Source organism: Mustela erminea, chromosome 17, assembly GCF_009829155.1.
Source record: "Mustela erminea isolate mMusErm1 chromosome 17, mMusErm1.Pri, whole genome shotgun sequence".
Lineage (NCBI taxonomy): Eukaryota > Metazoa > Chordata > Mammalia > Carnivora > Mustelidae > Mustela > Mustela erminea.
In genome coordinates, this window is record NC_045630.1 from 67,016,609 (window position 1) to 67,034,151 (window position 17,543).

Here is a 17,543-nt window from a genome sequence, read left to right on the forward strand (position 1 = left end):
TGTAGCCTGTTTTGGAAATAGACTTCCGCTGGAGCCCAGCCCGGCCGGGTCCCTTCAGCTGCTGTCTGTGGCCACTTGCCCTCCAGGACAGCAGAGTGAATAGTTGTGACACAGCCTAAGGGCTTGCAAAGCCTGAAGTATTCACCCTGGGGCTCTCATAAACAGTTGGCCTGCTCCTTCCTCCATATTTACATGTCACCTACAAAGTAGAGACTGGGACACTCTAACAGAGGAACTCATCACCCCAGGACAAACTATGTGCTCAAGACAAGTTAATAAAGCGGCAACTCCTGTTCTCTGCTTGTCTGTAATTTGGCACCTCCCCGCCGATGGCTCTGGCTCGGAGACAGCATCCTTAAGAGCTTTGCAGAACACTTTCCTTAGCTCTTTTCAGCTTTTCCTCAAGGCTTCTTACCCTCTGTCTCTCTCTGCCTGCGTGGCCCCATCCCATGAACATGTCCTGGACACAAGGGAAGGTGTGGGTTGGGTGACAGCGTTGTTGGGAGAGCTTCTTGTTAGAGGAACAGCTTTTCTCAAAGTACATGTGTTTTATAATAACTTTGTTGTAGGAATAACCTCACAGGAGACCTAGAGTATACTCGTCAACAGTATAGGTGACCTGAAGTTGGCAGATGGTAGAGCCAGACTCTACCTGGTGATGAGAACCAGACTCAAGCAGCCTCCGAAAGCTCATCGGAAATAGACTGAATGTCACAAGAGGAGCCACAGAGTGGATAAGGAAGGGTCTTGGGTCCGGGCAGAGGAACAAAGTGAGCAAGTATGACAACACACGAAGCTGTTCAGGCATGTAAGGACAGGGAGGCGCATGTCTCTCTATCGGTTAACGCATGACTAGGGTCTTCTCGACGCTGGCACTGGGTCAGACAAGAGGCGTCTGTGTGGAACACAGACACCGAATAGAGAGACCCAGTCCCTGCCGTTATGACGCCTACAGTTCAGTATGGGAACGGACATTGCTCGCAAGTTATTAGAAATGAGACTAATTCGTAAGTACAGAGCTCTCTGGAAACAGGTAAGGGGAGACTCTGGCCGATCCTGTTTGCAAATGTGGAGTACGCTGGTGGGGGTGGGTGGGGCTAGTTATCAGGGAGACCTTCCCTTCATTCACCCAACAGTTACTGAATATCTGCTTTGTGCCAGAAGAAAAATCCCAGGCACTGAACGATCGTGTTAAACAAATTTGGTCTCTGTTTTCTCTGCCTTTATAATTTATTGGTAAAAAGAGAGAAATAAGCATATAAATGGATAAATAAAACGTACGCTACGAATGCATCGCCGGGCTGCCGTGAGCAGAAGAGCGGTTGGGAGGTCGGCTGTTCACGTCCTGTGGTCACGCGTGACTCCTCTGACGAGGTGTGACGGTGGAGACCAGAGAATGAGGAGATGCTGCCTTGGTGGAAGGCAGCCCACCCGGAGGGCACACGCCAGGATGTTGTTGTACAGCGTCGTAAGCCGAGGGGAGAGTGATTCAGGAACTTGGGGGATAGGGTTGGTTTCTATTTTTTAAGACTTTATTTAACAGAGAGAGAGAGAGCGAGAGAGCGCACAAGCAGGGGAGCCAAGCAGGGGGAGTGGCAGGCAGAGGGAGAGGGAGAGGCAGGCTCCCTGCTGAACCGGGAGTCAGACACGGGGCTAGAGCCCAGGACCCTGGGATCAGGAGCTGAGCAGATGCTTAACTGATGGAGCCCCCCAGGCATCCCGCTGATTCCTACTTTTATACGGCGTCTTTGTAGTCTTGCTGCTGTTTTCAGTAAGCAAGACAGCGACAGACAAACACAAACCAGTCTGAAAAGGAGTGACTGGTCAAGGGACTTCAACATTCGAGACGGATCTTCGGCCGGAAGGAGAGGGGGTCGAGGCAGGACAGGAGAGCTGTGTTCTGGTGTTTGTGAATCTGGAGTTGTGCGGAGTCCAGACCACGGCTTCAGGACGAGGGTGTGGGAGTGACAAGGAGCTGAGTTTCAGTTCCTGGAAACTCACACGTGAACCATCCGGATTGGTCCCTTTATTTCTTAATGGAGCGAACTCTTCAATAGGGAAATTACAAATTAATGTTAGAAACACGAGAAAGGAAAATGGCGTCATGGCCGGGAGGGGAAGAAACGGAGGCCGTGGATCTCCTCGTACGTACCAGACTTTATCGTCTACCTTTCATGCCTTTTACCCGAGAGAGAGAAAGACATTCAAAACCAGCGACGGGGGACGCCTGGGTGGCTCAGTTGGTTAAGCAGCTGCCTTCGGCTCAGGTCATGATCCCAGCGTCCTGGGATCGAGTCCCACATCGGGCTCCTTGCTCCGCAGGGAGCCTGCTTCTCCCTCTGCCTCTGCCTGCCACTCTGTCTGCCTGTGCTCGCTCTCTCTCGCTCTCTCTCTGACAAATAAATAAATAAAATCTTTAAAAAAAAAAATAAAAAAAAATAAAAAAAAAAAAACCAGCGACGGCGTTCTCACAGAATAGCAGCGTCAGCCTAGGCCCCTCGGTGATTGTGATGATGTGAGGAAGAGAAAGGCCACCTCGTCATCATGTAGAAGCATGTACAAAAATGGCATCACCACACAGACGATAAAGAAAGGATCTCCCTCTCCCAGTGAATGTGAGTGGCTGCTTCTTCATCGATGACCGCTCTCACCGACCTTCTGGGTAAGATTCATTAAGACGCCCCATCATAGTTCACACCAAGCCCGGCTCCCTGGCGCCGTCCGCAGACCGCCTTCATGAATCCTTTAGGAATTCCGCTCGAACACGCCCTTACTCAACCCTGCACCGTGTCCGTGATGTGCGACCCCGCATGGCCGGGAGTCAGTGGGACGGACGCCGTGAAATGACAGGTGTGGTCCCGTCCTTCGGCTGGAAGAGAAGTGACTTCGATGTGATTGCGGAGTTATTTGGGGGAGTTTAATTAACACGCATTTACCTCTACAACAGGAAGCCGGGAGGTACACAGACACGTTCTGGAATGAAGGGGTGACTTTGTGTGTTCATCGCACTTAACCTCACGGCACACACCTACGCAGGGACGACACGGACTGGAAGACGCGCAGGAATGTCTGAGGCCGCGTGGCCGTGAGCGGGGCTCAGCAGGACAGCCCGACCATGACCGGCGTTTCTGAGCTTGGTGTTGAGCACGGTTCTGCGGTCAGAGCAGGGGCACTTTCAGTGCATGACCTGGGACACGTTACACTCTCTGTGCCTTGGTTTCCCCACATGGGAAATGGAAATCACCCTGGCACCCACCTCACAGAGTAACTGCAAAAATCGTATTCACGCGTGTGCTGTGCTCAGAAAGACACACGTGACCTAGTACAGCCTTCGTAATTGGGTATTTTGGTAGAGCTGGGGTTGAAATAAAGGTTTCTGAGGCTCTACGACCCATACTTCTCCCCGCCCCCAGAGCTGCCTGCTCCTATCAGGGAGGCTTCCCGAAGGAAGAGAGAAGTAGGGCTGGGTCAGGCACGTGATCAGGTGGAGTATCTGGCTGGAAAGATGCAGGAAAATACAAAGTCTTTGGATTTGTGAGGCCAGACAAGAAATGGGAGGGAGCGTGTAATTTTGGGAAGAGGAGTAGGACAGTGGGGCCCTGTTTCAGAGCCGGAGTCCAGGAGTCTGTGTTAAGAAGCTGGTGGCGATAGGGGAGGGGTAGGCGTGAAGGAAGGGATGGTGACACAGGGGCATTTGGGAGAGCTTCTCGGAGCCCGGGTGGGGGAAGCTGACAGGGCATCCGTCCAAGTGCCCTCCCAGGAGGAGGGCCCTGATCCCCACTGCCTCTGGGGTTGGAGGTCTCTCCCTTGCCTGTGCCCCTTGTGGCCTGAAACAGGGCTGGCTCAGGGGACCCTGCCTCATGGGGATGGCCTCTCTACAGAGAGAAAAGGCTCCTAGATCCAGTCTCAGTCTCCCACGTACGTCTGAGCCCAGCAAGACAGAAACAGACGCAGGAGACGCGCAGCTGCTGGTAGGTGATCCGAGGGCCACACTAGTGATGCAGACTGGGGGTCTGGAAGGTGGGACCGGTACTGAGGGATTTGAAAACCGCTATTATTCTGACACTGGAGAGGTGGCTCAGTGGAAAGATGACTCCCGTGAGGACTTGGAACGTCTGGCTCTGAGAGTCATAGACGACCAGACGAGAAAGACCGTCTCCATGGTCCTGAGCCCCCGTTCAATACGTGAATTCACTCCACAACTGAGAGTGGCTAACGGGGCTCACACCTGCTCTGAAAATGTGGAGAGACAGGAAGCTGCCGCGTGTGTGGCCACAGACTGGCCGTGTGCCGTCAGGAGGGTCGAGAGTGGGGTCTTCAGAGACAATACCTCATGACCCAGGAGCCGTGAATACAAAGATCTCGTGAGATGGGTCGTCCCTGGATCAGCAGCAGTGGGAAGGAGTCACCTAGAGAGGCCTGGACGCAGGCTCTCCAGCCTCTGGGTGAAGGACACTTGTTGACGTTAGAATCTGAGATCCAGAGGGTGGGCCCTTCTGGAATCATTCCCTGTTTGCCTTGACCTACACTTGCAGCTGACTTCAGGACAGCTAAATGGTAGGAAGAGCAAATGTTGTCAGTGACAGTTACTACACACCGAAGGTGATCAGAAAAACTTGTGGAATTTAATTCCCGTGGAAGAGCAAGGAATGGGCTCTTGAACAGGACTAGGGGAAGGGAAGCAAGCCCAGATCTTTCCAGGCTAAGTTCCTGTAGGTACACTGAGCTTGAGATGCCTCGGGGATGGCAGGAAGGAAGTGTTCAGGTGCAACTAAAAATATAACTTAAATTCAGGCTACGGGAAGGTTGAGGTACATTCACAAAGCCTTCACTGAGCTCACAGCTCTGAGCTTGTCGCTCTGGGTGCTGGCGGGATGCACAGTCGTTAAGGAAGTTCTGCCTCTCCGAGATCTTGCCAGGTCCCGGGGAAGACAGACTTCTCACGAAGGTGATGCCGTGTGCTAAGTGGGCTCTGCACGTGGAAGAAGGAATCAGTCACATTTTCCAACGGAGCCAGGAAAGGCTTCACCAGAGAGCTCCCGTTTGGTCTAATTTTGAAGGATGAGAAGCGGTTGTCGGACGGGGGAAAAAGAAAGAGGGTAGAAGCAAGAGGTTAAGGGGGCACAGATGACAGAATGCAGTGAAGCCAAGATTTCTGTTCTAACCTCATTTGTCTCCTGTACTTGGAGGGGAGAGTGCACAATTCCTATAGACACAAGAGGTTCACAAGGACCTCCTTACACACAAAGTGCTCTGAGTCCATCCAGCATTTTAAAACATCAAACTCGAAATTTCTCAGTACTGCAGGGCGCTTGGGTTTGGGAGCCACGTTGGGGTTTGGGTGGGTGGTATGAGCCGAGGGGAAAGTGTGGGGAGCCCTACCAGTTATTAAATTAACTAGTTTCATTAAAACATTGGAATACTTTGAATGTGAAAGCCATTGTATCAAGTATTAGAATTGCAAAATAAGTAAGAGACGGCAGATGGTTAGCATGGAAGCTAGAATTTGGACAGCCCTCTCCAGATGCACCAAGACCTATACAGGGTGTGGTGTCGCTGTCTCCAGCTGCCGTGTTCGTATTCATACTCTCTGTGATGTTTTGTGCCTGTGGTTCAGTGGTTTCTCTCTTTCTCTTTTTGCATTTGCTTCTCACAGTGCTTGAAAATAATTAGAATAGGCAACACTTTTTTTTTTTTGGTGTGAAATTTTGCCAAGCCAGCTATGATTTCCCCACCTCTACTGATAACCATCGATTTTCTGACATGCAGAATGTGTGCTTCTTGACTCTTGGTGGGGTTGTTGTGTGAACCACCCACTTGGCTTTCCACCAGCAACACCCACAAGGCAAATTCACACCTTTGTGTCTGAGCTGGAGGTCAGGATAGTTGACTATCAGTGATGTTTTAAAAACCGATCATGCCGTCCCTCTGGCTAACATTCCTCCTAAGGGGCTAAGGTCCCAGCTGTCTCACCACAGAGGGGAACGTGCATTTCTCGAGGTCCTGCTCTTCCTGTCCTGCACCTACACGTGTGCTTTTTGTCTGAAGTGTTTGTTTTCTTCTTTTAGCTAACTAACTGCCACTGTTTCTGGAAAATTCAGTCCGAGAGGTTCTCCCTCTGAGAAGCTTCTCAGTCAGCCTGGGCTGAGGAACCAGCCCCTTCCTCAGCGCTCCGTGGCTCTGCACTTCTCAGGCGATACCAGGAGGACTGACTGCTGTGCTGCTTTCCCTTCGAGGCCGTCAGCTGTCTGGGGGCAGGGACTGCACCTTGCTGAGGTCGGATTCTGGATGCCGGACACCCGTGCATTCGAGAAGTGTTTGTGTTAGTCAGCGGGAACAACAGACTTGCCTCTGCCTTCATCTCATTCACAAATCTCACCTTTTGAATTTGACTGAAGGAAACATTAAGACCTGAGGAAGTGGATAGAATGTTTGGGGAAGGGCACACAGTGTAGACAGCATGAAGGGCAGGGGTTCAAATCCTGTTTTTGTCACGTGGTGTCTCTAAGAAATAGAAGAGTTTTATCATCTCACCCTTCTATCTGTTCTCGAACTTTCCCAGCTGTAAAATGGGTATAACAAGGATATTCATCACTTGTGTGAAAATGAAGTAAAATACAAACCACGTGTAAAAATGCTTGATGCGTCATAAGCGTTAGCGGTTGTATCCCCAGAAGTGGCAGTTGGAGTAATGAAATGCTGCCTTTAAATTAAAAAAAACAAAAACAAAAACCAATAAAGACAAATGAAGTTTTGAGTTGGGTTTGGCAGTCACCTGTCCCCATGTTTGTCTCCCTTCCTCCCTCCCCCACCTCAGCCTTCCATGGAATCTCACAACCACTCGAGCTTGGCTGAGTTCGTGCTCCTTGGTTTCCCCAAAGTGGGCCACATCAAGGGCTGGCTTTTTGTCCTGCTGCTGTCGGCATACCTGTTCACTATCTGTGGTAACACGCTCATCTTCTTAGTCATACGACTGGACGCAGCCCTACACACCCCCATGTACCACTTCATCAGTATACTTTCCTTTCTGGAACTTTGGTATACAGCCACCACCATCCCCAAGATGCTGGCCAATCTGCTCAGTGAGAAGAAGACCATTTCCTTTGCAGGGTGTCTCCTTCAGACCTACTTCTTCCACTCCCTAGGGGCCTCTGAATGCTACCTTCTAACAGCCATGGCCTACGACCGATACCTGGCCATCTGCCGGCCCCTCCACTACCCTGCAATCATGACCCCGGCACTCTGTGGCAAGATGGCTGCTGCTTGTTGGACTTGTGGCTTCCTGTGTCCCATTTCTGAAGTCATCCTGGTGTCCCAGCTCCCCTTCTGTGGCTATAATGAAATTCAACACATCTTCTGTGACTTTCCACCTCTGCTGAGCCTGGCCTGCAAGGACACAGCCACTAATGTCCTCGTGGACTTTGCCATCAACGCCTTCATCATCCTTATAACCTTCCTCTTCATTATGGTTTCCTACGGAAGAATCATTGGTGCTGTCCTGAAAATAAAAACAGCCGCAGGGAGAAAGAAGGCCTTCTCCACGTGTGCCTCACATCTCACCGTGGTTCTCATCTTCTTTGGCTGCATCATCTTCATGTATGTGCGCCTAAGGAAGAGCTATTCTCTGACCCTTGACCGGACACTTGCTGTGGTCTACTCTGTACTGACACCACTGGTCAACCCAATCATCTACAGTCTTCGTAACAAGGAACTCATTAAGGCCATCAGGAGGACCATCTTCCGGAAAGGTGGGGGAGCCAGTCCCACTCACCACTGACCCTTTACCAAGGTCTGTCCTCCACTTCAATGTTGGCTCATTCAAGCTCTATGGGCCTTTGTCTTGACCTTGAGTAATCTTCCCACTATCACACATGCTATGGACCTCGTCCCCTTTTGCCTTCTCAAAGGCATAGTTTACATTTTTCTTTAATTTCCTATATCTTTACCGTTTTCCATTTTTTACTTGATCAGTGCTTTGAACATTTAAGAATACTTTAGAATTTCCCTTCTTAACAAGCACATGTATTTCCTTGGCCTACATTCTCAGCCCGCTAGAGGTCTATGTCTCTCTGCTCCCATTTCCAGTTAAACTTCTCCACGTGATTATTGCAATCTACCTCCCCTTCTTCACTCCCTACCCACTTTACAACCCGTTGCCATCTGGAATTGGCTCAGACCTTTCCCAAAAACACTTTGCCAAGATCACTAATGATCCCCAGGCTGAATCCATGAGACCCTTTTTGTCTTTCCTCTTTCTTGAACTCTTGACACACGTGACCAGTTCTTCCTTCTCAAAAAGGTTGGTCTCTCAGCTTCGACTGCATCATTATCTCTTCATTTTCTCCTTATTCCTCGAATCCATCTTTTTATCTTTTTGGTCCTATCTTATTAGATGCTTGAGTTATTCTTGGCTCCAAGAATGTCGCACTGTTTCCCCCCAGTGTTTCATTTGGTTCCCTTCTCATCGTGTGAGTGATGTTCCGATGTCACATTCCAGTGACATTATCGTGGAGAGGATAATGTAGATGGTCACCTAGTGCATGTTATCTAATGTATGGGACTCCTTTTTTCTCTTTGAAGTTATGTTTGTTTCCTTCTAAATATGTATCACAATTTGTATGCATATATGCAGATAGAGAGATCAAAATAATATATAATTTGTTGTTCTTTCTTACAATCTATAAATTGCATTTGGTTTGAAATCATGTCAGTTTTGTTACTTGCTATATGTCCAGAATCTAACAAGTGTCTAAACTTGCTGAGTATCAGTAAAAATGTCAAGAGTGAAAAATACAATGAATCTGACTCACTCCTCTCACTAACACATTATGGTCCCCACTCTAATCACTAATGGAACCCACTCTTTTTTACAGTCCTTTGATCCACTCCGGGTGAACTCACCCACTGTCTCCTGCGCAACCAGCCTCAGCTTGCTGACCTCCGCCTTTAAATCCCTTTGGATAATACTGACAATTAATCATTAATTACTGCATACCTCGGTTTTCCTCTCTGGATCTCTATTTCTTATTCACAAACTGTGGTGGGCAGGTAAGCTTTCTTTAGGTGATGTTCACTCTTAACATTATGTGGTTCTAAGATCCCATTTAACCCTTTATTTTCTCTTATATCAAAAGATTCTTGAATTCCAAGTCTAGCTATTTGTCACAAAATGATAGGTTTGTTTATTTTTCCTGAGTCACACATTTCCCAGACTCTTTTAAGATTAAGATTTTTATCTTGAAAATTAAGATTTTTATCTTAAAATAGATTTTTAAAATTTTCTAAGTATTCAAGCATTTCCTTCAAACATAAGACTTTTTTTTTTAAGATTTTATTTACTTATTTGACAGACAGAGATCACAAGTAGGGAGAGAGGCAGGCAGAGAGAGAGGAAAGGAAGCAGGCTCCCTGCTGAGCAGAGAGCCTGATGTGGGACTCGATCCCAGGACCCTGGGATCATGACCTGAGCTGAAGGCAGAGGCTTAACCCACTGAGCCACCCAGGCACCCCAAACATAAGACTTTTTTTTAGCCATGCAGATTAATTGGATGCTGAAACTGTTTTTCTTGTGTACAGCATATGCTTATGAAGTTATGAGAGTTCCATATTTGTGTGGACATATGTATACGTGTGTATACGCATATATGTATACGTACATACATACAATATGCAAACATATAAACAAAGAAACCGACAACTTCTGCAGAACAAAGAGGGGAGAAACCATGGTCCTTCTTTATGGATGAGACGGCCCTACTCTTTCTTCACCTATTTTGATTTCTCTCCTTTCTGTTTCTGCATCCATTTTTCTCTCTGTATTATTGTACATTACAACTCTTTCTTCTCCATATGGTCCTTAGACGTATGGAGAGCAGAAGGCATTCTCACGATCCCTTGCTACTCCCTACTCTGAGAAAGGCAGCACGTTCCTCCTCGCCCATCCGTCTTCTCCGTGCTCACCTGAAATGCAGCAGAACAGGAATCTCTCTGGAAAACAGAGAGCAAAGCATCATGAGACTACAGAAGGGTGCCCTCGCCTGTCTCTTGGCTTGTCCCCTAGTTTGTTTTACACCCCCCACCTGATTTGTCTTATTCTCCTTCACTCAAATGATGCTCTTTGTGCAGCTGCTGTGTTTGGAACCACAGCCTTTTATTACAAAGAGCCTACAATTTGGCAGAGAAATGAAAAGGTACAAGATAGATATCCATAGAGAACTCAGTGATGTGCAGCTCAGTGAACTTCCACAGATTAAACCTTCATGTAAGGAGTGTTCAGAATAGGACAGTGGAAACATCTCCAAAACCTCCCCCAGGCTCCCTGGCAGCCAACACAACTCCTCTCCCGCCCCTCGTGATCAGTGCCTGGCATCTGATGCTGGTGGGGGATTTGACATGTTTTGGTATTTTGCTTAAGTTGATTTGTACAGCTTACACTTTTGATTCTGCTGCTATCACTCAAGATTGCGTTCCTGAGACGCCCCTCTACCGTCTTGTCTTGTTGTATTGCGTTCCTGAGACTCCCCTCTACCGTCTTGTCTTGTTGTAGTTCTTTCCTTCTCAGGGCTGTTGCAGAATATGCCACAGTTTGATGCTATTTATTTACCTTATGCCATGCTCGTGCTCTTCATTCTTTGTGTAGGTTGAAATTTCTATCTAGTCTGATTTCCTTCTGTCTGGAGAGTTTTCTTTAACATTTCTCGTAATGCGTGTCTACGGATAATAATTTCTTTCACTCTTTTCTTCAAAATGTCTTTATTTCACCTCCTTAAAAAGCATTTATTTTCTTTATTGTGATATAACGCACATGCTATGCAGTTCACCTCCTAAACTGTGCAATTCAATGACTTTTGGTAGATTTACAGAGTTGGGCAGCTCTCACCGCAATCTACTTTTAGAACATTTGTATCACCCCATCCTCCCCTAGTCCCTTACTCCTAGGCATCTGCCTATTTTAGCCATTGCATATACATGGAATCATACAATATGTTTTTTTTTTTTCAACTAGCGTCTGTCATTTAACATGAGTTCAAAGTTTATCCATACTGTAGCATAGAGTTTAATCCAACCACATCAATACTTATGTTAAATGTTCACATTTAGTACTAAATAATACTCCATTCTATTTATCCATTTGTCCATTGACGGACAATTCGGTCATTTCCGCTTTTTGACTATTACGATCAGTGCTTCCATCTACGAGTTCTTCTTCCATTCTCTTGGGTAGACATACGTAGGAGTGGAATTGCCAGGTCGTCTGGTGATGGTAGGTTTAAACTCTTGAGAAACTGTTAAACTGGTTTCCAAAATGACTGCACCATTTTACATTCTCATCAGCAGTACCGGGGTCCTGTATTTTGTATCCTTCCCTCTACTGTCCGTCCTTTGATCCTGGTCATCTCAGTGAGTGTGAGGAGTCCTATGACTCAAGGAGTAGCCTGTCCGTAGGAGATCCAGGAAACCTAACAGTCCATTGAGCATCCAGTGTCCCATAAATGGCTGGGAGAGCAACCCAGACTTAAATCCAAAGTCCTGAGTCAGGGCTCTTTTCAAGCCAACAGAACAGGAGAGGAAAGGGGAGGATCCTGTGTGTGAGAGAAGATAAAACCATTGTAGGAAGGTGTAACAGGTAGGATCAGGAATCTGTATTAACAGTGTTGTGCGCTGGCCTGTCCCTGTCCTCACTCGGGGTCCAAGAGACCAGTCACATTTTAGAAAGGTCCTATTATCATTGGAAGGTGTACGCTTTCTCACAGGTCTCACAACACAGGAACCCATTTGAAACTCAGGCTCCCACCCCAATAACTGTGTTGTGCTGAAAAAAAATCATTGCCCTGAGAGGTGTTCTACCTCAACCTGGGCAGGTCGTTACTATTACTGAGGTGAGCTCACAGGTACGAAGGACCACTGGCTGATGAACTTCCTGTGTCTCGGTCCCCTCCCTGAAAGAGCACTTTGGCAACTCCGGGAGGGCTGCTCCAAAGGCCCAGGGGCTTCTGCCTCTTTGAGGACCTAACAAGGACACAGGCCACGGGAGAGGAGGCTCTCATGGTGTGACTGAACCCCAGGGGCTCCGTCAAAGTGTTGCACTCCCTTCCTGCCCCAGGGGTGCCCCTGTAACTGTAAATGAGGGGAGAAGTGAGCAGGGAGCTCTTGCAGCTCCAGACTCTGAGCGGTGATTGGACTCCCCAGCGTAAGGCCCGCTGAGCCCTCCCCACTGTTGAGCTCTGGGTAAGGACATTGTCACTCTGGCATTTTATTCTCCTGTTTTTTCCTGGTTGGAGCACTGGGAAGAAATGGGGCATTCAGAAATAGGGAGAATAATCAGGGTCCACAGGCATATCATTCAGAACACACAAAAAAATTTTTTTTAAATAAAATGCGAAGATATTCTGCTTTCTTGATGCTATCATACAGTCTGGGTGCAGAATCAGCAAATTGGCCGTGTTTTAACCTGCGTGATCCTGAGCAAACCATTTGCCCCATCTGGGTCCTGGTTTCCTCTTTCGCACAATGAAGACATAGAACGAGATGATCTAAAATTGCATCCCCTCTTAACCCAGGTCTTTGGTTCTATTCCTAAATAATCAGGTGGTATGGATAATGCAGTGGTGAGAACTAGAAAATAAATGAAAAAGATTTACTCTCAAAGTGTTTTGCAGTAAAGGGACTTAGTATTGTTGCAAAGGACCCAAGTAAGATGGATGTTAATTTATACATGTGTTAGGTTTTATAAGAGCCCTGATTCCAATATCAGGAGACCCATGGGAGGAGTTGAGCAGCTGGTGAACTAAGGGTCTGAACTACTCATCCTGGTTATCATCAGTTTTTTTATTTTTTGCCACAACTCTGAGGCATCAGACATGTGCCACGCACTCTGGGAGGTGGGCCGTAAAGTTGAGATTCTAATTTCAAAAACCTCACAGAAAGTTGCTTTGGAATAACAGGACTAATGAAAGGAAAATATTGCAGCTCATGATGGGTTGAAGGTGGGAGCCAATTGAGGAAGGATGGCTGGGAATTCAGATGTGGGAAAGGTTGGTGTTCGCCGCGGACAGGGAAAGCAAGTGGGGAACTTGAGCCCCCCAGTTATGAGATGTCTGTGTGCGGATTTGGGAGGAATTGTGTTCTCAGGAGGGTGGGCTGCCAACAGAAGGGTCAAGACTAAACACAGGGACCAATTTGGCAAACTGAAATTTCTGTGATGATGGTGAAGACAGTGTTTAAAGCATGAATCTGGACCAGAACAACAGGGATTTTCCACAGAGCAGCGCTGGGGATAATGGGTGAAAGTCAGATGTCAGGTCATGAGGGGATTCAGTTTATCACGGACGTTCTTCAACGACAGAGAGAATTGTCTTATGGAGCAAGGAGCTTCCCTTCCATTTCTTTTTTCTTCCTTTTTCTTCTTCTTTTCTTTTTTCATTTCCTTTCCTTCCTTCCTTTCTTTTTTCTTTCTTTCTTTCTTTCTTCTTCTTCTTCTTTTTTTTTTTTTTTGGTGGTGGTTTGAAACAATCTTCTATTTTTATGAATTGATGGGACTATCTATTACACTTAAAAGACTTTAAATGATCCAGTGAAACCCAAGATCAGGTGACAGACAAATAAACACGAAGGATCTGGTAGGAGCCGATTATAGTGACAGAGGTGAGAGATGTCCCGGCTGGAACCCAGTGAAAATCGATCCTGGATTTGAGAGAAAGACAGAAACAAGGAGCATGGTGAGGATTTGGGTGCATGAGCCACAAGACCATGACTGCCCAGGCTGGAGAGGGGAGGCCTTCATGGGGGACGCCCACAGGAGTGAGGTTTGAGACGGCTGTTAGTCCTCCCAAGGGAGGTGGGACCAGGGTGTTGAGTCTGGAATTTGGGACATAGTGTTGGCTGAGATTTGATTTGGAAAGTCTTCAACCTATTTGGTGCTTTTGGCCAGGACATTGGATGGCATTGACAAAGCAGGGAGTTCACGAAACAAAGAAGAAGGAAGAATCAACACTGAGCTCTGTGAATTAGAAAGGTAGGGCAGAGAGAAAGAACTGGCAAGGGCGACTGAGGAGAGACCACTCTGGTAGGAAAACTCTGGAGGATGGCACCCGGAGAACCAACGAGGAGAGCCTATCGAGGGGCAGGACCGAGTACCTGGTCAAGGCTGGCCGACAGCCCAGGCAACCCGAAGACCGGGAACTGGTGGCTCTTACGTAACTGGTGTGAGTGAGGAGGGGCAGGGGTGAGGGTCTGACTGCAATGCTTTAAGAGAAAGCTAGATCCTTGGGGGAACATTGTTGAGGGAACAGGGGAGGAAACAGACCGGTGGCTGTGGGATAAGTGAGTCAGGAGAAGAAATTTGGGGGGTTTCTTGTTTAATTGTTGAGTGAGTGAGAATAGGAGCGTGTTTCTGTGACGAGGGAATGTCCCAACACACACACAGTTGGTTCGCAATTAGTTGCTTCTCTATTTTCTCTATTAGAATATTCGTTTCCTGACTTCAGGGTCGCCTCTATTACGTATTTGTTTAGCTCCTGTTCTAAGAATAATGCTTTCCATACAAAAAACATTCAATAAATTTTTATTACATTGACCTCAGTGTACAATGTAAATATTTACCATCTGTGAAGCAATAAATCTGCAAAGTGTGCCTGAGGTTGGTCAAGGTGGAGAGTAGAGGGAAGAGGCCACAGTTTGGAACAGAAATGCAAAGAGAGAGATTGGCCTCCTTGTTTTCTGTGACTCGCAGATTTACTCTACCCCCTTTTGCATTGGCTGAGATTCACGTCGGTGTCCAGAAGACTGAAACTCTGACCTCCACGCTCCTAGAGGGTGCTGCTAGAGCTGGGTCTCTGTTAGGACGAGGGAGGGGACCCAGGATGGAAGGGCAGATTCTTTGGTATCCAGAAGTTGAAGAAGGAAATCAGTTGAAATTAAAAATAAATATATGCAATTGAGGTGATGTAATCTTGGTCCATTATACGACCAATATTTTACCCGTGTAAAGGATGGTTTAGACCTAAGACAAGGAATGTAGATAAGTAACAAGATAAACCCTTGATGAGGAATATTTAAGTTTCTAAAACCTATATGGTTTCCATTAAGCAAGATAATTGGGTTACAGAGCGGATTATGGGGACTACAAAATGAGCTGTGAGACCAGAGTGCTTAAAGTCTGATGACCAGAGTGGGCACGGAAGGAGGCTGCTGGCAGGGATCGATTCTCTGGCCTCTGAAAGCCTTCGCTGGGGGCACCGTACTCTGCAGGGGGTGGGGGGCTTCTGCTCACGTCTGCTCATTCTTCCTCATCCTCGCGTGCCTCACATCTAGGGCCATGACTTGAGAGCCATGGACCCCGGCAACTGGAGCCAGGTGACAGAGTTCATCATCCTGGGCTTTCCCCATCTTCAGGGGGTCCAGGCGTACCTCTTTGTCTTGTTGCTTCTAATCTACCTTACCACCGTCCTGGGCAACCTGCTGATATTCCTGGTGGTGTGCCTGGACTCCCGTCTCCACACACCCATGTACCACTTTCTCAGCGCTCTCTCCCTGCTGGAGCTCGGCTACACCGCGGCCACCATCCCCAAGATGCTGTCGAACCTGCTCAGTGTGGAGAAGACCATTTCTTTCTCCGGATGCCTCCTGCAAATCTATTTCTTTCACTCTCTTGGGGCTGCTGAGTGCTACCTCCTCACAGCTATGGCTTATGACAGGTACTTAGCCATCTGCCGGCCCCTCCACTATCCCACCCTCATGACCCCAGAACTCTGTGCCAAGATTGCTGTTGGCTGTTGGTTGGGAGGCCTGGCTGGGCCGGTGGTTGAAATTTCCTTAGTGTCCCGTCTCCCTTTCTGTGGCCCCAATCGCATTCAGCACATCTTTTGCGATTTCCCTCCCGTGCTGAGCTTGGCTTGTACGGACACTTCCATCAACGTCCTTGTGGACTTCGTTATCAACTCCTGCAAGATCCTGGCCACCTTCCTGCTGATCCTCAGCTCCTACGTCCAGATCATCCACACGGTGCTCAGCATCCCTTCAGCTGCGGGCAAGAGGAAGGCCTTCTCCACCTGCGCCTCCCACCTGACTGTGGTCCTCATCTTCTACGGCAGCATCCTCTTCATGTATGTGCGGCTGAAGAAGAGCTACTCCCTGGACTACGACCGTGCCCTGGCGGTGGTCTACTCGGTGCTCACGCCCTTCCTCAACCCCTTCATCTACAGCTTCCGCAACAAGGATATCAAGGAGGCCGTCAGGAGGCAGTTAACGAGGTCAGGGGTACTGGGATGAAGGTGGGCAGGGCAGGCCGTGTGGGAGGCTGGCATGTGGTGATGCTGGGGGTCTTCAGTCACCACCAATGAGAAGTTGAGCCTTGAGAGCTTTTCTGCACAGGACGCAGAGCTGGGACAAGGACGGTCTGGTTCCCAGTGCCAAGACAAACATCTGTCTGCTGGAGCCACACGCAGCCAGCGGCCAGGCGGGAAGACGGTACAGCGCGGCGATATTCAAATCTCTGATGTTTGTACGGCACATACGGGATTTCGTCAGCTCTGCGCCTTAACTACTATGAATACACACACACACTCTCTCTCTCTCTCTCTCACACACACACACACAGAGTAAATTCGTTGTATATTTAATATACATGCATTTAGTCATATTCTAAACAATCATATTTGTGAAATAAATTTTAGAACAAAAACAACTGGTTTTCCTTGTATCACTTACCCTTAAATGGTATTTCATGTATACTGATTGTTCATGTATTAAAATGGAAAACACCAGCATAGTAGGGGAAAGCATTCTAACAACATACATCTGGGTTTAGATCCTAGTTCATTCAGTTACTTATTGATTACATAATCTTTAGAAAGTAACTCAAAATCTCACTCTTAATTTCACCATCTGTATAAAATATTTTCTTGAAGGTTGTTTTAAGAATTAGTGTTAAGGTCAGGGCACCTGGGTGGCTCAGTGGGTTAAGCCTCTGCCTTTGGCTCAGGTCATGATCCCAGGGACTTGCAATCGAGCCCCATATCGGGCTCTCTGCTCAGCGGGGAGCCTGCTTCCTCCTCTCTCTCTGCCTGCCTCTCTGCCTACTTGTGATCTCTGTCTGTCAAATAAATAAATAAATAAAATAATTTTTAAAAAAGAATTAGCATAGAGTGTCTGGCATGTAACTGATAGCAAAAAAATTATATTTCTATATCTAGATGTAGATATAGCTATAGATATAGATATAGATTTTATTCTGCCCCAAACCTCTCATCATTACACTGAGCCTTAGAACAACATCCAGGAAAATGTAATTATGCAAAAAAAAAATGCAAAAAAAAAAAATTCCCAGATACTGTTCCCTAGAGGAAAGGGGTAAAGGAGCCAGAGGGCATGTGCGAGAGCTGAGCCAGCTGGTGTCCCTAGGGTTCTGGCCAGTTGTGCATGTCCGTCTTGGTGGCCTTGACATCCATTCCCAGTGAGAGTGCAGGAGTCAAGCCAGGATAAGATTACTCTTTACATCGGACTACTTCTTTATTCTGTTTCAAGCTAATTATTTCCTTAAACAT

At 47.5% G+C, this 17,543-nt stretch overlaps 2 protein-coding genes across 2 annotated transcripts; both read left to right on the forward strand.

Annotated features, from left to right (window-relative positions):
- Positions 1 to 6,823: 6,823 nt before the first annotated feature.
- On the forward strand, positions 6,824 to 7,777 carry LOC116576809 (olfactory receptor 6N2). Its single transcript, XM_032319394.1, has one exon. It carries the CDS (start codon positions 6,824 to 6,826, stop codon positions 7,775 to 7,777), a length of 954 nt encoding a protein of 317 aa, XP_032175285.1.
- Positions 7,778 to 15,330: 7,553 nt separating this feature from the next.
- On the forward strand, positions 15,331 to 16,269 carry LOC116575757 (olfactory receptor 6N1). The gene has a single exon (XM_032317198.1). It carries the CDS (start codon positions 15,331 to 15,333, stop codon positions 16,267 to 16,269), a length of 939 nt encoding a protein of 312 aa, XP_032173089.1.
- Positions 16,270 to 17,543: the final 1,274 nt, after the last annotated feature.

Excerpts from the sequence above, each read along its gene's own strand:
- LOC116576809 (XM_032319394.1), top strand. The coding sequence starts at position 6,824 with ATGGAATCTCACAACCACTCGAGCTTGGCTGAGTTCGTGCTCCTTGGT.
- LOC116575757 (XM_032317198.1), top strand. The coding sequence starts at position 15,331 with ATGGACCCCGGCAACTGGAGCCAGGTGACAGAGTTCATCATCCTGGGC.